General features: G+C 39.1%; 1 protein-coding gene and 1 long non-coding RNA gene across 2 annotated transcripts in view; one reads left to right on the top strand and one right to left on the bottom strand.

The window, feature by feature from the left end:
* PLCL1 (phospholipase C like 1 (inactive)) overlaps positions 1 to 22943 on the bottom strand; it is a 298233-nt gene that overhangs the window by 38244 nt on the left and 237046 nt on the right. Inside the window, exons 3-5 of the mRNA XM_024564192.4 lie at positions 20224 to 20427; positions 5905 to 5980; positions 3343 to 3452 (exon numbers count right to left, since the gene is read on the bottom strand). Of these exons, the coding sequence (XP_024419960.2) occupies positions 3343 to 3452; positions 5905 to 5980; positions 20224 to 20427 (390 nt within the window). The remainder of the gene's footprint in view (positions 1 to 3342; positions 3453 to 5904; positions 5981 to 20223; positions 20428 to 22943) is intronic.
* LOC123480107 (uncharacterized) overlaps positions 22036 to 22943 on the top strand; it is a 34352-nt gene continuing 33444 nt past the window's right edge. Inside the window, exon 1 of the long non-coding RNA XR_006655979.2 lies at positions 22036 to 22361. This is a non-coding gene — a long non-coding RNA (uncharacterized lncRNA). The remainder of the gene's footprint in view (positions 22362 to 22943) is intronic.

Here is a 22943-nt window from a genome sequence, read left to right as displayed (position 1 = left end):
TGGGAAAGCTCACTGAAATGCCCCTCTTCAGGTTCTTCCGCATTTCGGTTTTATAGGTGTGGCCACACTACAGTAAAGTCCTTTCCATTCTTAAAGAGTCAAAACACGCGGATGCAGTTGTCTAGGACTTTAAATGAATTCCACTTCACAGCACATGGGGTTTTATCAGTGGTACATTATAAGGTCATATCTCTTTTCCAAGAGATCTTAGGATTCTCATGAGTGAAACACTTCTAAAATTAATGACAACTGACTACAATAGGTTGGCTCTACAATGAAGTTGCAGTATCTTTTTTCTGGAAGACTTAAAGAACAGGAAAAAATCCGCTGTAAGATTTTAATACCGTGTTAATAACCAAACAAAACTTGTTTCTGAAGGCCATGATGGAGAAAAGATGATGAAAGAAACTGTGTGTGTGTGAGGAGGAGGGGAGATGGAGCTACCCTGGCCCAGGGCTTATCTGGAAAAGATACTACAGACCGAGTTGCGAGACATGCATCATCATTCAACTCAAATGAACATGGTGGCTACATAAGAAGTTGGATTTTGTGCTCAGCAGTAAAAGAGAGAGAAAGGGAGAGGAAAGGACAGGTATGGTTGGATGTTGGCATGTGGCAGAAGTGTGGGGAAATGCAAGAGATCTGCTAAACAAGTCCTAAGTCTGGGCCCATGTGTGGTGCTAAACTATGAATTAAAGAAAAGCACATGTATGGTAGCTTCCAGGATCACATTGCTTTCAGCCTCCTTGCTGGATTCTAAGTCCTGACCTCCGGCTTAGAAAATTTGGGCACAGTAATCACAATTCATAGTCATTATATCATAAAGGTATTCATCTTTGTTTCTGAAAAATTTTCTCCAGCTTCCCTTCCATTTATTAATGTCAGATTAGTGTAATACTAGATTTTAGAAAACACAAAACTGAGGAATTTATTTAGTAGTCTCAGCTCAATTTACGTTAAAGCCAGTGCCCCTTTCTAGCACTCCATGCTACCAACCCACCATTTACCTGAAGGTACATTTCTCATTTTTGTCAACTCCTGCCTTTTTGTTGGGAATTTAATAGGAATGAAATATTTTTAGCTACCTGAACCCACATATTCAGGCAACATCGCCAATCTCTACTGCCTCCCCCTAGATAGTGGGGAGTACTTGTGTAAATTAGTATGTAAGGAAACCTTCTCAATAGGCAATGCAGAATTTTATTGGTGGCCCCTACCATGTCCTATTAACTCAGTGATTACATCGTATCAGTGTGGTTATTACTAATCAACCAGTTATAACCAATGTAATTGGACTCACATAAACTTAAGAGAAGGGGCATTTACTGGAAGACTCTTATGAGCTCTGAAACATCAACAGGAAGGCTGCAGAAAAAGCAGGAACTAAGATACAGAAATAAAGGAAGAGTCTTAGACAGAAGAGCATCTTCTCGGAGATACCTGAAAATAAATGGACTCCACAGAGCCCAGGCTCTTTGTCTGTCAGCTAAAATTTCAAAGTCCAAGGAGATCATTTGCCCACTGTGAGCAGAAGGGAAACCCGACTAACAAGCCCACCAAACTGTAACTTAGATCTTTTGTGTGTATCATCCCATTTAATTCTCACTAAACCTTGGGGGCAGATATGATTATCACCCTCAGAGAGATTACATAACTTGGCTAAAGCCTCACCAGATGATTTGTCCACAGACCCTGTGCCCTCACCCACTCTCTAGGCTCCTGGACTCAGTCACACGGACTAAGTTTTACAGGACAAGGACAGGGTAATGGTTAGAACCACGGCACGAGTTAAAATCTCAGCTCTGCCATTTACTAGCTGAAGGCAAGACACTTAGCCCCCCCGCCCCCAGGCCTCAATTCCCTCCTCTGTGAGATGGGAGAGATCAGATATCAGAAACAACAGGAGTTGTTTCAAGGTCACACATTTGTTGCAAAGAGCAAAGGGGAAATGTATATAAACTACTTAGCCACGCATGCTTATCACACATCAAGTGCTGAATAACCAATGGTCACTATTAGTTATAGGTCTGCCAGCCCTTGTAGGCTAGTCCTGGAGGCCCAGGTATTATTCTTTGGCTCTTTGGATCCCAGCACCTTCCTCAGGGATCAGCACATTAATACCCTGCATAAATATTTGCTGAATGGAAAGCGTTTGTATCAAGGTCACACTCTCGTTTTCCTCTAGTGTTATAATTGGCTTCTCTTTATAGTGATGTGGTAGCTCCACCCTGCCCATGGAGCAAATGATGCTTATCCCCCCACCCCACCCCAGTCCTGGCCCCCAGACTGTTAATTCATAAGGTCAGGGTCTGCATGTCTTTTGTACTGTATGGATCCCCAATGCCTCACATGGAGCCTGGTACACAGCAGGGCTTAACAAGTGTCTGTGAATTGAATGTTTAATATACACTTGTAATATGGCTTACAGATCACCCAGCATTTTCACATAAACATGTGCAGCATCTCTCTGCACAGCAGGTTAAAGACACAGGCCCTGGAGCAGACCACCAGGGCTCAATCTCCAGCTGCACCATTTACTAGCTGAGTGACCTTGGGTGATGTACAGAAGTTTTCAATGCCTCGGTATTCTTAGCTGTAAAATGAGAATAATAACAGTACATGGTTGTTGTGAGCACTAAAATGTTCATTGGTATCAGCCTTACGAAACAGCACCTGGCACACAGTATGTGTTCTTTAAATGTCAGCAATGACTAATTTTGTTTGTGGCTGTTTTTCTCCTACCACACTGTCAAAAGCAAATTATTCCAGTTGCTTAAAACATTTCTCCTTTAATATAAGAAAATATGAAAAGTGGCATCTTCACTTAAAATCCTGAAACTAATATTCAGCGGAGCAAATCATAATCTCAAGAAAATGACTTCCACAGCTATTTGCAAAAATAAGTGTTTATAAAATCTGTCCTTAAAATAAAATAATCCTAAATGGTTCCAGATATTCTACCGTTTAAGGCTCTTCTAAATCACGTGCAGTGGATTCCTCTCCTGAAACACTTGGCCTTGTTCTCCTCACGAACAAGAACAGCTACACTGACTTGAGCAGAAGTGTTCGTGTAAGTGAGAACACACACGCACAGACACCGGGCAATAGAATTAGGTCGCGCCGTCCTCTGACTGCACCGCAAACCTCATTGCACTGCTAGGGCAAAGAGCGTGTCAATCCCGGTATGCACCTCCCCATCACTTAGAGCATGCACCTGGGGATTAGGTCACGTTACTTCAAAATGCAAATCAGCGTATTTAACCATTGATGCTTCTCTACACAATGAAGAGATGAAGAGGAAAACAAAACAAAGGAAAAGGGGCACCTAGGCACTTCACTCACCTTCAACACTGTAATGTTCCAAGCAAAGCTCTCAATCGCCTTGTTGAGTTTTCTTCCTTTCAAGCCTTCCTTTGTCCCCAGATTATGAAGATCCTCGTGGAACTCCATCCCTTTGAAAAGAGACCATGGAAGAATGGTTAGCATAAGTTGAAAAAAAATAGGCGTTTTTTGAAAATATTTTAAGCAAAAATATAATTTCCCGTTCCTGTCCTCTTCTAACTTCTAAATCCCTAAGTTAGATTGTCCTCCCCATCCTGCTCATCCCCACCAAATGGCTGTCCGTAGGGGAAACTAGTCAATGCATTAAACTCAAGTACATTTTAAACAGCCAGGAGCCACAGACCAAGACATGAGAAGGCAAGAAGCACGTTCTTTCAGTAAGTTACATCCATCTTGTTTGTCTTCCTGGTTTGTATAGGAAGTGGTGTAATGTGTGAATGGCAACCAAATGTGATGGATGCAAAAATCTCCCCTTTCCTATGAACCCTCCATACAGCTTGACAGAAGGCCCTAAGCCCACATCAATGACACTGGTAATTAATAAATGTTGAGTAAAAGTAAAAAGCTTTTTTCAAAAAAATAGCATTCCTGGAAACACCCAAATGTTTCAGATTTGGGAATGACCTTAAAGCGATTATAAGCTCAACCATTCTCTCAAGCTTGAATACTATAAAAACCATCACCACAATCTGTTTCTTCAGCCTATGTCTTAGAAGTTCAAGGATGGGCATCATCATTTCCTCTGGACAGCTCAGTCCATCTTTGAAGAGCTATGACCGATACGAAGCCAAAGTCTCTCTTCCCTGGAATATAGATTCACTCCTTGGTGCTAGCTGGACCCAGACCAACAAGGTCTGATCTCATTTCCAGACAGCAGCCCTTTCAATATTTTAAGAAAGATATTAAAGTCCACTAGAGTCTTCTCTGCTCCAGATTAAACATTCTAATATGTTTCATCTTACTAATAACGTCTTTTGTTTAAGGATGACATCCAGGCAGAGGCACTGCATTACATAACCTCCCGAGTGAAGCTTGCAGAGACCAGGGACATCTATCAGAGTGGGCTTGCGGCAGCCCGCAGGAGGGGGGATTTACCACCACCCTCCTTGTTCCAGCTACTCTGCTTTTATTAATGCAGCCTAAAACTGCATTAACCTTCCTGGCGCTAACAGCTCAAACACCGCACCTGGTAAGAGCACGACTGTAGAGCCTGGACTGACGTTGACTGGCTCCACCACTTACCAGGTATGTGAGCACGAGCAAGTCTCTGAAACTCCACGACTCCGTTTCCTCATTGGTGAAATGGTGATAACATGAGTGTTCGCCTCGAGGGACTGTGGTGAAGACTAAATAAGTCGATACATGTAAAGCTCTCAAAGTAGTGCCTGGCACATAAGAGCATTATATAAGTGCTTGGAATTACTATTTTTGTGCTTCCTGTCAACCAAAACATGGAAGCCTGCTTGTCAGTCTTGGAAGAGCACCATGTTTAAAGTTTGGTCTGGCTTCAAAGGTGAGCTCTACGTTTTAATATGGGATCTTCAGTAAGCCACTCAATCTCGGAGAATCTCTGATGCCTCATCTATAGAGTGGATATGATGATGATCACCTTGCAGAGTTGTCATGAGGACTAACACAGTGTATGTACTTAGTGTATGTGTACGTGTATGCGCTATAGATCAAACAACTGTCATTACTGCCATCATCTTCATCATAATCATCATCATATGTGTGGATCAAGAGACATGGGTCCAAAATAAAACAAAAGTGTGGGGTTTGGATGAAGATGAACATAAACAGAGGTGTGCCCTCACAGATACGTAACCCATACATAACCCATCCCATGCTCAACGGAAGGACATTCTAAAATTAGGATGAACAAATGAGGCAAAAGCCTACAAGATGAGAAGGACTATGGTTCAAATTGTAAAAATGAAGTAGTTCTTAAGAGGCAATGTGGAACCATAGCTCCCACACCAGTAGTGAAAGGTTTGGACAGGCTCCCAAACCACAAAAGCAGATTCAGAAACCTCCCCTCTTCAGACATCACCCCCATATACACACTCTGCACCAAACAAAGACCATATTTTGCCGCGTATAATGCGCTCCCAGTATAATGTGCACCCATGTTTTTGGCCCAAACTTTCAGGGGGAAAAAATATTTTGTTTTAATTTTTTAATTCAATTATTTATTTACTTATTTATTTATTTATATTTAGATACTTGTTTTTTGTATTATAGAGGAATTTTAGCATTTATTTTTGAATGTACGGATATTGTTATTGCTTTCTAGAGTGACACTTTTAACGCATAAGCATAAATAAAAGAATTGAAAACATTTATATTGTACTACCCATGTATAATTTAGTACGACCCATGTATACTGCACATCCTTATTTTTCCCTCAAAAATCTGGGGGGAAAAGTGCACATTATATATGGCAAAATACAGTAACTGAACTCAAAGTATAAACTATGCCATCAAATATTTGAATTTTAAGAGTAAGAACATAAACTTTAAAAAAAAATCTGTCGATTATGAGTGAGGGTGGGAGGAGCGTACCTGCTTTCTGGCACTGCACAATCTTCTCCTGGACTGCGTCGGCCATTTCTATGAGAAACCGGCTCTCCTGAATCATCTGTCACAAAAGAAACATCAAAACGTGGTTGTCAGAAATCCTTAAGCTGACTCGTCGGAAAGAGTGCATACAGACAGACCCACATGGTATGCTCAGTAATGGGGAGCCAGGGCCTTAACCACAGAAATGGGAGAGCAAAGGACAGCCTCCGCTCCAGCTGTCCCCCCCGTGACACCGCAGCCAGAGTCACCTGCCTCATGACTGCTCTGGTCACCAAACATGCTCCTCGCACAAGGGTGTCAAACAAGTAACTGCTGAATAAGAGCATACACATTCTTTAGGCCCCAGACAACATTCATGAATACCTCTTATTCCACTCGCTCATCCCAGAAGTTACTACAACATCAAGGCAAGTGGCATTGGAATAACAGCAATGAAATCAGAACAGGGACTCTGAAGAGCTAAAGGACTACTGGACAGATGAATGAAGTTGGCAGCTTGGATTTGGGTGGCCCAAAGACAGCAGAGTCTGGTCCCCCTCCAGAAGAATTCCAGCTCCATTGGCAACAGTGAGGAGTGGGTCAGATCTCAGAGCAACCAACGTGACAGAGCTTATAGGACCCGACACGTAAATGGCTGTCCTTGTCCTCCACGTTTGCATAGGGAACAAATATGTCCCAGAGGTAATTGATGTATTGAGTGAAGTAAGGGAAATAAGACTAGTGTTATGTAGACGAGAAAAATCTGTATGTGAAGAAAAGGGAAGATAATCATAGGTGAAGAAATTGTGATCAGAAAGACAAGGATGGGGGCCCTTTAGAACAAATGTTTTAAAAAGGCAACCGATAGGCAAACTAACACTTCCTGAATTCCTTCAATTCTCAATAAATGTTGTCCCGCTTCATCTGGCTATTCCATGTTTATCTGTCTGGCTCAATATTCTGAAGGGAGAATTCAAGGCAGAATTCAAAGTGGACATAAAAGGTCTTCAGTAAGACATTTTCATGTCAAATGCTGTCGAACAGATTGTAGTCTTGTATAACCACTTCCACATATAAAGTGGTTTATGATTTCAAATTGTCAAATGGAAAAAAACATTGAGTCACAAACTTCTAGTACATAAAAACTCCACAGGAGTAAAATCCCATCATTTATTCATTTAACAAGTGTCTATTCAGCAGCCATTATTTGTAAGCACCATGGAAAGTACAAGGGATAGGATGCATAGATGAGCAAAGATGAGACAGACACACCTCTGTCTCCATGAAGCTCATAGTCTAACAAGGAAGTCTACTCGCATGAATAAAACATGATAATCAATTCAACCAAACAAAATTCATTTACTCATATTTTCTGCCCACAGTAATTAGTATAAAGTGACTTACGTGAAGGGCTAAATTGACTATCAAAACCATAAAACCAGACGCTCAAGAAGGTCTCAACTGAGTCAAACTTTCAAACTGTATTAGTTAACTCTTTCAATTCACCAAAAGAAGGAGAATGCTTGTGAATAACAAGTTATCAAGTGGTTAATAGTAGCCTGAGTCACTATAGTTTCCAAGTGAATGGAATTTACAGGCAGAGAAAGATTTAATATTAAGGCAATCTAACCTAGTCTTTCCTAAGCTTAGCACCCACAACATGCGACATCAATGGAGTTTTTATAATGCTTTCAAAAGTTATCAGAGGTTCCAATTACTCAAGTAGCAGACAAAATGTTTTCATAAAATTTAAGCAAGGGAAACATTAATTTAAAAAGACACATTCTATGGCTTTATCTAGAGTAAAGCAGGTAATATTCTATGTACTTTTAGAATCATTTAATTTTAAGCCTAAAAGAATCTAAGCTATCATGATCAACACTTTATTTTTATAAAAAAAGAAACTAAGGCTTACAGGAGTTAAAATTCTTGCCCCCAAACAGAACTAATTAATGATCAAGCTGAAATTAAAATCCCAGTTTCCTGTCATCTTTGTTACTTTCAAGAAAAAAATGGGACCCCTTTGTTTTAGTCTGGCCTGTCCATGCTCCATGTGAGAATACACGCCTTCACATACATGAGACATTTCGTCTGAATGGAGCATTCCAAAGTCACCAGGCCCAGCATGTTAGAAAAAAACATGAAGACATGCCCATAACTAATTCATTTCAATCAGAATCAAACACATCCTTCTGAAGAAAAATGCAAAAAAAAAAAAAAAAGAGAGAGAGAGAGAGAGACAGAGAATAGGGTTGGTAATTTCCTTTGTTAATATCTTGACAGTCATATTCATTTTTCTTGGTTTTGCTCTAGGTAGAGAATAGGTGATATCATTCTCTAATTTAAAAAAAACTCTTTATTGATTTGTGACCAGTTTTCATTGCAGTATTTTACTGTCTTCTCAGCGCTAACAATGAAAAGAATATACTTCCTGCATCCACAAATTCTCTCTTTGTAACAACCCAAGAAGGAAGTGTCCTCTTTGCCAAGGCTAACTCTCCTACCTACACTTTCCATCCACCTCTCTCCTGCTTCCCCCCAGAACCCATTCCTATGAGCCCCTCTTTTTCTCATACACAACATCTACCTCTCTCCTAGCTTATTCCCTTCTCCCACGGTCAGGTCATACCAGGCCTCAAAGCTCACTTTAATGCCCCACTTCCACTGGCGTCCTGATTCTCCCTTCCCTCCTCTTTTACCTCCAAATTCCCAAAACATTCCATTTTTTAATCCTGACCTGAGGATATGTTTTTATTGATTTTAGAGAAAGAGGAAGGTGGGGGGGCGGGGAGAGAGAAACATCTATGTGAGAGAGAAACATCACTCAGTTGCCTCCCTGTACGCACCCAAACCAGGGATTAAACCCATAACCTAGGTATGTGTTGTGACCAGGAATCAAATTCACAATACTCTGGTGTACAAAACGACTCTCCAATCAACTAAGCCACTCAGTCAGGGCAGTAGAACCTTCTATTTTTTTAGTGTGTTTACAATCTTTTTTACTCAAGTTGAAATTAATTGTTTTCCTCTATTATCTCCCACCCCTCACTTCCCCAGTGAATTGTAATTCCAGTAAAGTGGGGACCCTATCTTATTCATCTTTATTCCCAAATTCATCTATCCACTTATATAACCACTTTTTTTCTATTTTACTTTGTGATACTTATTTCTTGTACACATCTATTATCCACCAAATATTTTATTACTGATCACTTCTCAAACTCATAGTTATCTTTTTTGAACTCCAATCTCGTTTTTTGTTTCTAGTCTTTTTTTCCTAGGCTTCTCCATGTTTCTATAATCTTACATGCTCTTTCAGATTAAGTACTGAAAAATAAATATAAAGCTTTTAACAGAATAATCCCTAGAGAAAATATAATAATACTCTATCAGAAAATAAATTTTGAAACTTTATTACTTATTCGAGGTCCAATAAAGTCAGGACCAAAACATACAACAAATTAAATGATTCAAGTTCTCTTCAAAAGCCCCCAAGTAAGTACTATTTGTTAGCCCCATACTGTAAAAAGTTTGTTTTTCCCAGGGTCCAACACATCACTTCATAAAGAGATCGTCAAGTGTTCTGTAACCTTGCACATTCTATGACATTCAGCATCCCTCTGACATCCTCTAGAGCAGGGGTGTCAAACTCATGCTCACCGGGGGCCACATCAGCCTCACGGTGGCCTTCAAAGGGCCGAAATAATTCTAGGACTGTATAAATGTAACTAGTCCTTAACTGTTAAGGAGCTGAAATTACATTCGGCCCTTTGAAGGCAACTGTGAGGCTGATGTGGCCCCCCGTGAACATGAGTTTGACACCCCTGCTCTAGAGGATAGCCTAAAATCCATTAGTCATAAAAGTCACAACTTTCATTCTAAAATACCTCATCGTTGATATTCTCAGAATTTAAAAATCATGGCTCATATGAACTTTTCTCGTAAGAGCATTTTATCTTCTCCATAATTTCCTTCATTGTATTTAGAAGAATAATTTTATTCTATTCTCCACAGCCAACTTTCAATAGTAGTTATAGACAAAACAAATAAGATGGATGGCTGAAATGTACCAATAATTCTAAACCACATTTATATTAACAATTTCAAACTTTCTCCCAGCTACGTAACTTATCTAAGTTTTTAGGAAAGAAAAATGGTTGATTTAAGTTTCATCTCCTTCCTAGGTAACTGATATATAGATTAGTCAGAACCTGACAGAAGTGACATATAAGGTGCAAAAGCCAAGGAGAGAAGGTGAGAAGCATGTCCTCAGATAATCAGTCCTCCAGGTGGGGTAGCCAGGACACCTAGCCAGCCAGCACTGGGTTGACTCAAATGGTAGAATCTGGCAGCAGCCTGATTTATGTATCTGATGCCTGAGCTCCCAGTTGCCTTTGCCTGTTGTGGTAAAACAGAGCTTTTCTTTGGTTCTGTCCCTTGAATATCTCCTAATGGATCTTATTTCCTTCACATGGCTTTGTATTGAAAAGAATAGAGGATTTACCCAGATAAAGGTGGCATTAGATGTCCTCAATGGGGGTGTATAAAGTTGTCAGTTAAGATTAAAATCATTTATTTAAAATGAAAACAGTAACACTTTTACTCAGAGATGGATTACATTGTCCACGTGTGTGGATGTCCTTCCAGCTCTTCTCGCTAGGGATTTACCCCATTGCCTGGGATCACTGCAGAGTCAATGTGACTATGTAATGGCCCTGAAAAGAGGAGCCTCCGTCACATTGTGACTCACCTCACAGACCTCCCACAGACTCCAAGTTTCTTCAGAATTATATCTAAATTCCTAGAACCACAGAACTTAATATTTAGAAGTCCCTTAAGGACCACCATGGACAATTTCATTTTACAGATGAAAAAACTGTCCCCCAAACTGAGTTGCCTAAATGTACACAGCCAAATGTACACAAATGTAGTTAGTGAAACAGTTGAGTCTAGAACCCAGGCACTCTTGTGGAGCAGAACGAAGCTGGTAAGTTGTTCTGTGATATGGGTATTATATTAAAGCATAGAATTCCTATTGCAAATGCATGTTGGTGATTAACATTTAATGAAGTAGAACTCATCAAGTAAAGCATCATGAAAATACATTTTGCCACGACTGCTTCTCCCTGCAAGTCTAATTTGCAGCATGCATCAACCAATATAAATATTCTTCCTATGAAACCTAGAAAGAAATGTACTTACACCCACTGCTTTTTCAAGAAGGAGTTACCAGATTTGGAAAATCAATCACATTAGAATATGTGAGCCAATAAAAAACCAATCTACTCTAGACCAATTTCATTCTCAAAGAGTGAGATAATTAATCAATTTCCTACCTTCCTTCTGATCATAACACTGGGTGTTAGTTTTGATTCTGTAGTGACTCACTTGTTCAGATTGCTTGAAATAAGACTTAAATTTTATTAAACTTGGCACATTTTAAAATTTGATTGCTGTTACACATATATTTGCTAATTAGAATGAAGATAATTTCTTTAAATTTTTAATTTCTTAAAAAAATTAAGTCTGATAAAAGAAATGTTAATAGATGGGCATCTTTTGTTTTTCAGCAAATTCAATCCTATCGGGGCTGTTAGTTTTCGGTGAAAGAAGAACACACCGAAGACTGGAACATTTGCAAGTTTATCGGAAAGTCCGCTGCTCTTGGTGTGTGTGATGTGTTCTCTGTCCCGGGACCTACTCTGCGTAGTCTGTCCCAGCCTGATTTACGACGGCGCAGGACGAGAGCATCACGCGGAGCAGGCTGATGGACGTCCGGCTCCACATTCACAGCAGCCACAGGAGCTGCCTCGGTGAGCTGCTCTCTCAAAAAGCGTTCATTTTCTCCAGCTGTTCTGTTTCCCAACCATTATCAGCAGTATATTGAGTAACCATTAGAAATGTTTGATTTTATCCAGCTATCATTAAAATTTCGCTAATACGTAAAATTACCAGGTGACTAACCTTCATGAACCTTCCCCAGAATTTTCAGGCCAATTTGACTACTTCGCACTGCCTTTAACTAAAGATGTGGCAAGAACTTGAGTATTCAGGAATGTAAAGTGAACTTGGAGGATACAGGCATGATATTCCACAAAGGACCCAGCCTCAAATACTGGCTTACTGACGTGTCTCTAATATCCAGTGTCTTTGGCACCCTGGTACCAAGTGGGAATGGGGTCAACCTGCAAGGTGCTGACAATTCCCCCATCAGACAGAAAATGCTTCAGATGACATTACCACGCCCACAAGTAAAGGAAGTTTCAATGTAGTAAGCACACAACATCTTCTTTTTAAATAATAGCTCTGGATGGGCACATGCTAGCAGGCTCTTCTTTTTCTGGGTTCAATTACTACATAAGCCAACATAGTTTTTGAAATGCAAACTAATTTAAAGGTCCATGTAAACTTTATAAATGAGAGAGAGGGATGGAAGAACAGTGCCTTCACTTATCTAATTTCAATTTCAAATGATCTCAATAAGCAAAACTACGGCAGACATACCTACAACTTTTTCCCATCCTGAGGCTCAATACATCTTGGTAATAACACTGACAGAAGAGTGTGTACTTAACCCAACTCATCATGGTTGGCTTAATTGGGATACCTGCCAGTATATTGATTCCATTGCAAGAGTGATTCAAGACGGCAATTAGCTCTTTTTGCTAGATTCCTGGTCACGCTAACACAATCAACCACTCACCAAATCACACCCCAACTGACTTAGTAAAAGATTAAATAACCTTTGACTCATGTCCCGTGGATTGTTTTGATTTGTTTTTTAACTTCAGAAAATCTGGTGACCTTACCACGGTACAGTTTTAACTTTTATGTTAATGATAAATAAGTGAGCAGAGAAGTCACTTTCAGAAAATGCTTCAGGTTCATTTTTTCCAGTTGCATTTCCCTGTAACCCTTTCACCTCTGAATGTTATATCCAAAACACTAACTACCCAAAAGCCTTCACATTAATTTAAAATACTTAAAAGGACCAAACATGTTAGGCAAACACTTCTTGACTATGCATTAACAACTAGACAGGTGAGAACATTAGAAAAATAAAAATTCAGCTATCTAAATAAAAATGTTAGACAATATTTTTATTTAAAAATTATTTGTAAATAAAATTTTGCTGACATGCTGTAAGAGTGAGTGTAGGGGGTGTATTATTACAATTCACTGCGAAAAGTTCATCATAGGACTCAGGTCCTTAGACTCAATGAGCTCAGGACGTAAAACATCATCTGTCTCACTCCCTGGACCCCATGTGTCTCTGCTCCTTCCCCTTTTGGGAAGTATGTCCTGCCTTCCTATCAGGATTTTCTCCAAAGACAGAAATTTTGCTTCATACCAATTCTTTCCCCCAATACCCTGCACAGTAATGGGTATCCAAAACATGTTTGTTGAGCTGACTCATCAAAACCATAAAGACACAAAAATAATGTCAAAAGAGAAAGTGTTTTACAAGTGGCAAATACACATGTTCCTGTCTCATTTTATCTATATTTCCCTCAAGTCAAAGAGCTGTCATACTTCACATTATGGCTATTTGTGCTGATATCTGCCTCCGTTTATCCATCTCTGTATTACACAGAATCTAGCGAAGTTCTTTACATATGGTATATATTGAATGTCATGAATAAAGTCAATGAACAAATCTTTTCTTAATAAGGTCAGTTTTGCTGGAGGTTAGAACAAAGGGCTGGACATTGACAGAGAGGGAGTATGGCTGGAAAGGCATTCTAGGTGGAATAGAATGGAAGTGCAAAGGATGGGAAATGAGAAAGACACAACAAAGACATCACTTGATTGGAAGAGGGCGTTCAAACAAGGAAATGGAAAGTGAAGATGGCAAAAGAGACAGCACTGCAAAGCTAGGTAAAACTCCAACAAAAAAGGGTTTGAGGATGATTATTCCAACTGTTGAATTAGGGGAAAACAAAGACTAGATGGGAGACTAGTTTGCTTACAGAAAATTTCAAGCAGGAGAAAGAAGGAGGCGCCTGCTGAGAACCTTGGGTAAGGCAATGTAAAAATGGATATATAGGATTCACGCCATGAGGAAAGAAGCAATACACTGCTACAATTCACTGATACTGAATTGTAATTTTAAAAAAAAAAAAAACTTCATTGTAGTTAGTATGGAGAGAATATGGAAAGGATCTGGAGGAACTGAAGACCGTTGGCATGGGGGTATCTTTGCAGTGGTCAGAAAGAGTGAATGAGTACCTTAGGGAATAAAAAGATTAACCCAGTTTTAAACCCATTAAATTTCTGTTGTTTGTTTTTGAGACACCCAAGTGATGCCCTGTAATCAAATGTAGAAATGTGACTAGAGTAAAATGTTAGGGCTGGGGCTAGAGATGGGTTTCTAAAATAGTATTCAATCTACATGCATAAAAAGAACACTATTGCAGAAAGAAGAAAGCCAAACCTATTCAAACAAATTTGGATAGTATTCTACTGAAATTGCCAAGTATTTTTCAGTGTAATCACCTACCATTGTCACCATGTATTAAATGGTGAGGAACCTAAGCAGATCACCCATCACAGACTCACAGGCCTGACTGTGAGCTACTGGAACATGGGTGCACTGTACCTTCCGCAGCGTTCAACACAGTGGCTCGCACACAGGAGGAGCTCCACGAACGTTTGTGGGATTAAATATCTCCACTCCTGGCTCTCACACTAGCCAACCCTTTCCATAACCAATTTTCATTTTTAACAAACCCAAGGACAAGATTAATCCTAAACAACAACAACAACAACCTCGCATTGTAACACTTTTATTTGCAAAACATAATGGTGCCGCATTAACAGCCTCTAAAGACCTAGCAGTGACTCTATGGCTCTATTACCAACGTCAGTGGGATATTTTCTAAGAGAAAGTGAAAATCCACAGTGGGGAAGTGATACTTATTCTTTCAAAGACCTGACCCCCACCCCGCCTCCCCAAAATCACAGTTCAGTTAAGGGGCAAGTCACTGTGAAATGGTGTTCTAGTTTTAAATTAGGTTCTGGGGACAGAACTGAGAAGCGGTCCTGACGACCCCAGAGCCACCAGAATGGCGCGGCAGCCAGCCATCTACAGCCGTCACCTGCTCTCTGCTGTGTGCCCTGAGCCTGGCGAGGAGGCATCGATCCCGCTGACAGCTTTCAGGGCCGGTGCCACTTGCCTGAGTGACTGATTGATAATGTCCCCAGTTTGCTTTCATGCTTTTCAGAAGCTATCACTTCCCACCTCTGGCTGTGACATATGTTTGGTATCAGGAAAGTCGCCTCTGCTTCGGTTGCGCTAAATGTCCTCTAAGCATTGACACAGCTACTTCCCTATTCAGAGTATTAAGGGAGATTGTAGATAGGGCTGCTCTGAAGAAAAATTGCATGTACTTGAGCCTCTCCCTCACCCAGACTTGGGGAACCCTTTGCCATGGGGACCTCTTAATTCTCCCGGGTAAAAACCTGCTGGTGGGACAGAGTCTGTTGAATTCATTCAAAAGTACAAATTACTGATAACCCAATGTGCTCCTACTCACGGAGAGTTTTTTGCATTTTAAAAGAGATGGGTGTCTTTTAAAGGAATTGATTGAAATTTTGAAATTTCAAGTACCAAGGAGCAGATAGCAAACATATGTTTTAAGTAAGATATAGAATGGAGGTGAAGAGGAATCTCCTGAAATCATGCCACGTAAAGAACCCTATTCTGTTCCAGGTATATTTGGTCTTTGGTTACTAGATATCAACACAGACCCTACAATAGAGTATAATTGCAACAGTCAGGCTAAAGTGACTTTTAACACTGGATAACTTTTAAAACCCTCAAGAGGAAATATTTCCAAATCTTAAATTAGCCAGAAGTTTGATAAGGGCTAGGGTCAACTGAGGCCATTAGAGAAAAAGCTAAATTTAGAAAAAACTCTGTGCGGATGAACTTGGGGTCAATGTTTTCTAAAATATTTTCATTTATTTCCTCTTGATAAGTAGTATAGTTTGATGCAATTAGGTTAGCTTTCAAAAAACGTAGGTTACCTGGTTTCCTGATTCGTTTCTTTTGATACTGAAATAAGCCAAACATTTGCATCTGTTCAGAAATTACTTCAGGTGGTTTGTTATTCTAAACCTGTCCTGTATATTTTAGTGGTTACATTTTTTTCTCTTGGATGGCATATATACAATCCCTTACCATTTTTGAGAAATCCAAACATTTAAGCAACTTGAGTCTAGGTCGAACATGCAAGCTGTTCATTTTAGAGTATCTGCCCCCTGCCACCACCACCACCAGGCAATAAACCCTGGATTTGTCTTTGGCATTAGTCACCCAAGCAAGTTTTTATTAATGTCTGTGAGGTTTTTTAAGACTTTATTTTTTTAGAAGTTTTAGGTTTACATAACAATTGAACAGAAAAAAAACGTTTCTACATACCCTCTCACCCCTCCACCCCCCCCCCACCCAGTTTTCCCCACTGTTACCATCTTGCAGTAGTGTGGTGCATGTCACAATTCATGAGCAAAGACTGAGACACTGTTATTAGGTAAAGTCCACAGGTTACATTAGGGTTCACTCTTTCTGTTGTACATTCCACGGGTTTGTACAAAGGCATGATGACATGTATTCACTACTACAATATCATAGAGAATAGTTTCACTACCCTGAAATTCCCGTGTGCCACTTATTTATCTCTCCCTCTCTCACCCTACCTCTCCCAGCTCCTTGAAACTACTGGTCTTTTTTACCGTCTCTGTAGTTCTGCCTTAGTCTATGGGTTTGTAACTTTGTGGGTGAGACAGGAAACGACTTAGTCACGGTGATGTCATAGAGGTAAAACAGAAGGGGGTTAAAGATTTACCATAAAGCACATTCAATGACAGCATGGGAACTACATTATTTTCATCAAGAATAGATGCTTTTATTTATTTTTAATTCAACTAACATCAATTGGTAACATACTACATACCAGCGCTGCCTTTGCTGCCAGAGATAACAGTAGTAGGCAAGACCGGCAGGGTCTCTGCCCTCGCAGTTATGCACTCAAATTGAGGCAGAGAGGAGAACAGAAATTAAACAAAAAGTCAAACAAAATATTTTTCAAGGCCGCTAAGTAGAATGATGGAGATCAGAGTTAAGTAATAAAGTGACAGGTGGAGATAGTGGTTAGGGACAGCTTCTCTGAGGACACAACACTTGAGCTAAGAATTAAAGGATATGAAGCAACTATCCATGCAGGACAGAACTTCTTAGGCAGATAAAACTGCAGATAAAATGGCCCAGAGATGAGAACAAGCTTATTGCTTTGATGGATGGACAGAAGGAAGGAAGGAAGGAAGGAAGGAAGGAAGGAACAAAGGAAGAAACAAAGAAAGAAACAAAGAAAGAAATCAAGCCCATTTGACACCGGGAGTGAACCAAGGAGAGAGTATGAGGGCGAGGCTGGGAGAGGCAGGTGGATAGGCAGGCAAGGTGAGATCCCAGATGGCCCCATGGGCCACAGTGAGGAATTCCCATTTTATTGTAATGGGAAGCCACTGGACGATTTTAAAGCAGGAAAGTGACATGATATAATTTGTATTTTTAAATGATCACTCTGGATCTACAGAGTATCTTAGGAGACATCCTTAAATACTAACACTAATGTACTAAGAGAATTAAAGATGCCAACAAATATAATACAAGCCCTGGAAAGTAAAAATGGCATTTTGACATTCAAGGCCAAGATCATCATGATATGTGTCTGCCCCTACCCACCCCACTCCCTAAAAAAACAACCAAAGAGATGTCAGTAGTGTTTTCGACCCCAACCACAGTCTACTGAGATTACCATTTGGCAGAAGGATATTTAATATACTCAAACCACTAGCAAAATTTAAAAATCACTCCATAGGAAACCATAAATGAAGGCATCATTACAAACATTTCTGCTTTCCAATGTAGCTTTTTACTTTAAGTTTTGGAAAACTGTACTATGCTTACAATTAAAAATTATGTTTTAAAAATATAAATGAGAAATAGCTGATGTTCAGATTTGGCTCCAGCAGATAAAACTGGAACAAAACACCATTGGACACTCGGGGTGTGAAATGGAAATTGGCCAGCCACAGTCGAAGTGCTGTGCTGCTTATTACAAGCCCAGCTCCAGGGGACCCGGCTCCCCTCTCAGTGATAATTTTTCTTTCTTTGCTTTAAAGGGACTTGAAAGAATAAGTGATTTCTGCTGTCTGTCTCTATGGCAACTAGTACCCTAATTTCACCTCTTAGATGGCAATTATACCTATTCACTGAATAGCTTTCAGTTCCTACTTTTGTGATGAAAAATTGATTTCATGAAAAATGAGATATAGGCAATAAGCGAACTTTTCCCCAGCAACCATGACGTACAGTTTAAAAGAGGTACAATCATTCATAAGCAGGATACACTCTGCGGGGTTTGCTCTGTTCCAGTTGTAGGATGTACATCCCAACTGTTTTTCCTCTACTTGTTTTTTAATGATAAAACATTATTCTTTGTTTCCTTAACATTTATTTTTATTCAACTATGAAAATTACTCAGGTTCATGATAAAGAGTTTGGGAAATTCAAAAAGTATTAAAAAGCATACACGAGAAAATAAAATTCACACCCCTTATTTAAAAACAATCACTAATAATATCCTGCTAGCATTTTAAATGTGCATATATATAAATGCAGTTTCAATACTATAGAGTATATTTTTGGAACTAGGTTTTTTCACAAAATATAGTATGAGAAGTTCTCCACATCATTATATATTCTTCTAACACATGATTTTAATTGTTTCAAAGCAGCCCATAACATTGTTTATTATATTTTATTTAACCAATCCTTCTATGTTGAAATTTTTAAGTATAAATGTTTATGTACAAATCTGTTGGCCTGAATAATACCCTAGAAAGGAAATGTATAGATCAAATAAGATAAACATTTTTAACTCTATTGCCAAATTTTTCTCCCCCTAAATTATATCCATTTATTTTCCCACTAGTGGATGGCAGTAGCTACTTTCTTAAATTCTTTATCAGAGATACTGGTTTTAAAAAAATGCCAATTTAATGGAGAGGGGAAGTATCTCACTACATTTCTTTAATATCTTTAATTATTTTACATGCTCACTTCGGCAGCACATATACTAAAAAAAAAAACTTATTTTACAGTTAAATGTTTTTACATTTCTATTATATTTTTAAGGAGAAGTAATACAGGAATTTCCTGTTAACCTCTGACACAGAGACTATTTGCTTTCCCCTGACACCCATAGTCTCTCTATTTCTTAGTAACAGAAGAGATGACTTTCAGTTGGACATTTAGAAACAAAGGCATTTCCCATCCTCTTTTGCATCTAACTGTGTATATGTGTCAACTCCAGGCTGAAATATGAGCAAAAATGACCTATGCTATTTCAGAGAAATTTCCTTAAAGGAAAAAGATATGCTCTATATTCTCTTTATCGTCCCTGTTAGTTGAGATGTAGATATTATGGTTGGAGCTTCAGCAGCCATTCTGGACCATGAGGATGGCCCAGGGATGGTGACACAGAAAGCTAGAGGAAGCCTGGGTTTCTAAGAACTTTGGAGAAGTGCCACCTTGGATGGCTGGTCTCCACATTTTAATGTGAGAAAATAACACTTTGTATTTTTAAGCCATGCTTGGCTTACATTTTTAGTTTCATGAAGCTGAACTTGATCCCAACTTATGTAAGATTTTTTCCCCATTTTTTCTTATCAATTTTAAGTACTTTTTCTGTTTTAAGGATATTAACTTTATCTGGCTTATACAGTACAAATTTTACCAGTTTGTCATTTGCTCCTTAATTTTTTTAGAGTAAGGAAATGAAAAAATACAGTTATTCTTAAATTTAACTGCCACATAAATCGATTATATATTCAGAAAAATAAGAGAATAATATTAGCTTAAAAACATAAATGCCTAAAAAATATTTTGTCTCAACCATCCTAAGGCAGCACTGAGGCACAAGTTTCCTTCCCATGGATATGCAATTAAATGGTTTCATTGTAGGCTGAAGTCACTTAGATGACGAGATGGGTATACTTTTGAAGACTTAATCAATAATTCATTCTTTGCTAAAGCAGAGATTTTCCATTTGCAATCTGTGGAGCTCCGGGCTGAAAGCATAGCCTCAGAGGTCTCCACTGGGGCCTGAGGGAAGCTGAGTGGGCTGGCTCTGCCTGTCTCCCCCAATTCGGGTTTCAAAGACAATCACTCTGGGTTATCCATGGGAATTGCACAAAAGAGCCTCTGCAATATAATTTCACGCACACACAGATAAGAAACACAGAGTCATAATTTCCTACCAGATCGTAAGCAGCCAGCATCTTTTTCTGCACATCTGGAATTGCCCCCAGAGGCTCCAGATAAGGAAAGTTGTCTCTCGTCACAAGCGAGACTGAGGGAGTATTGTCACTGGTGATGAGCCGAGAGGACAGAGTCAACAGGCACTGCTTCAGACTGGCAATCGGAGGAAGTCCACACAGTTCCTTAATGGACACTATGGCATTCTATGGGGGAGAAAACATGGAATTACACTTCTGACCACAGGACGCATCACCCCAGCACTTCCAGGTTTACACAAAAGTATATTCATTAAAAGCACACCCTTAAATACATATGTAATTTGAAGCAAATTGCATTATAACCAAGCAAAAATGTTGTGATACACACAGAGGTAATACAGAGCTAATTCACTATCAGCTCTCATCTGCCTCAACTTCTATCAACTGCCACGAATATGCCACAAAGCGAAGGAGATTATGACCCAAGGCTACACGGTGCTTTTCAAAGCAAAGCACTGGAATATTCACGCGCATTTGCATTAGCTGGTCATGAATATCTCATTTGATTTGTATCACGATGATCATAAAAACACGTCTGTGGCTGCACATCAGAGTGCATCTGCCTTGAGCTTTCCCCTCAAGGTAGCAGGCTGTTACTACTCCCCACCCCCTCTGACCGACCATCAGTGGTACTCCTTTGTCAGACCGACAGAAATGTGCCTGGCAGACGCACATACAAAAACACAAGTCGGGGAGAGCCGCATTTGTCGATGTCACAGGCTTTTAGAAATAAGAAGTATGAGTATTCTGTTGTATTAACAGTGAACAGTGCCTAACGTTCCTTGTGCCTGGTGGGCTTAGTGACAATGACAGCATTCATTTCTCTGCTGATTAGGCTCCAAGTTACCTTTAACCAAAAAGACTTTATGCTGAGATCCTATAAAGTATCAGTACTACTTGGAAAAACTTTTTCCATAGCCAAGTCTCCTTAATATATGTTTTAAATACATAATAATATATGCAAAGGATATATTTCAAGAATTATATAGAAATATATAAAGTCTACCTCTAATGTATAAAGTTAGGTGTAAAACTGACATAACTAATCTGATTTAGGGATTTATAAAACCTATAGAATTATGTCAGAAAAAGTCATTAGAAGATGCTACTATTTGGAGCCTATTTTTTTTAATTACTTTATTATTGTTCAATTACAGTTGTCTGCATTTTCTCCCTACCACTCCCCCCCCACCCCAGCCAAACCCACTTCCTTCCCTTGCTTCTACCCTCCCCCTTGGTTTTGTCCATGTGTCCTTTACAGTAGTTCCTGAAAACCCTTCTCCCCGCAGTCCCCTCCCCTTTCCCCCCTGGCTATTGTTAGATTGTTCTTAATTTCAATGTCTCTGGTTATGTTTTGTTTGCTTTCTTCTTTTGTTGATTATTTTCCAGTTAAAGGTGAGATCACATGGTATTTGTCCCTCACCATCTGGCTTATTTTGCTTAGCATAATGTGGAGCCTATTTTTAAATAATCTTTATAATCTAAGTGTTCATGTGTGGTTTACATACCATATTATTTTTTGCTATTTTGGCTATTTAAAATTGTTTTAAGCCTATCCCAGAATTCCTCTGTGAAGTAATTTAAAAATAAAGTTTTCACCAAGTGCTGGGTGAGGGGTTCAGTGTCATGTGACTAAAAACCATGAACTCATGGATTTTGGTAGTAGGCGATTCTGGATTTAAAGCCCAACATTGCTATTTATTAACCACAATATTTGGGAAAGTACTTAACCTCTTCAAGTTTGTTTTTTGTCTTGGAAGTAGGGATGTTTTGGTGAGGGTTACCATTAAAATATTAGCTAAAGGAGCAAATAAAGTACGTTGAAAATAATCCTCTCCTGTTTTGCTCTTGTACACAGACCACTGCCGCTCCTGTGACCAACACCTTGCGCGCTGTAGGGACTGAGTACTTGCTGTTCCATTGCTTCGCAGTTATGTGAGCCTGGAATAAGCACTTCGCACAGTACTGAAGAAAGAAGTGGCAGCCACCTCTGATGACAAGCGTTGATGAACAGAAAGAAACTAACATTGAACTTCTACGTGCTGAAGACTGAGCAATCTACATACACTCTCCTTTAAGTCTCATAATAATTCTGTGAGGTAAGTATTACCATTTTTCTTACCTTATATGAAGAAAACCAATGATGAGAAACCTGAAATAATTTGCTCAAGGTCACACGGGGATAGTTTAATCCAGAATCTGTATCTTTCCATTAAACCCTTAAACCACACTCTAAGTTCATGTTTGTTTGCTTAGTTTTGTTTGCCCTTGTAGGGAGTAATTTATTGTTGTTATACATTTAAACAAGAAAAATAATCTAATAGTCATTACACTTGTTTAGTATGACTTCGAATTCCCTTGCTCATCTCCACAAATATTTTTTATGTGTGTGTGTGTAATTATTATGCATGTGTTTGTATACATATTTTATATATCACATACACATAATATTTGATATTCTATTCTTTTAATATATCATATACACACCCTCATATATCAGTTTGGTTATCTACTAGGAATATTTAAAAGATATGGGGTATTTTGCTACATTGATAGTCCATTAACTGGCTTATTGCAGATCAAATTTAACATAGTATACACAACTGAAAACATAAAATATATTTGCTTTATCCCAGGAAAAACTGAACTTAATTAAGTGGTATTGGGTATATACCACTTTC

This window comes from Desmodus rotundus, chromosome 2 (genome assembly GCF_022682495.2).
Source record: "Desmodus rotundus isolate HL8 chromosome 2, HLdesRot8A.1, whole genome shotgun sequence".
NCBI classification, from domain to species: Eukaryota; Metazoa; Chordata; class Mammalia; order Chiroptera; family Phyllostomidae; genus Desmodus; species Desmodus rotundus.
Note: the sequence above shows the minus strand (reverse complement) of the source record. Positions and strands in the feature narration are given on the sequence as shown.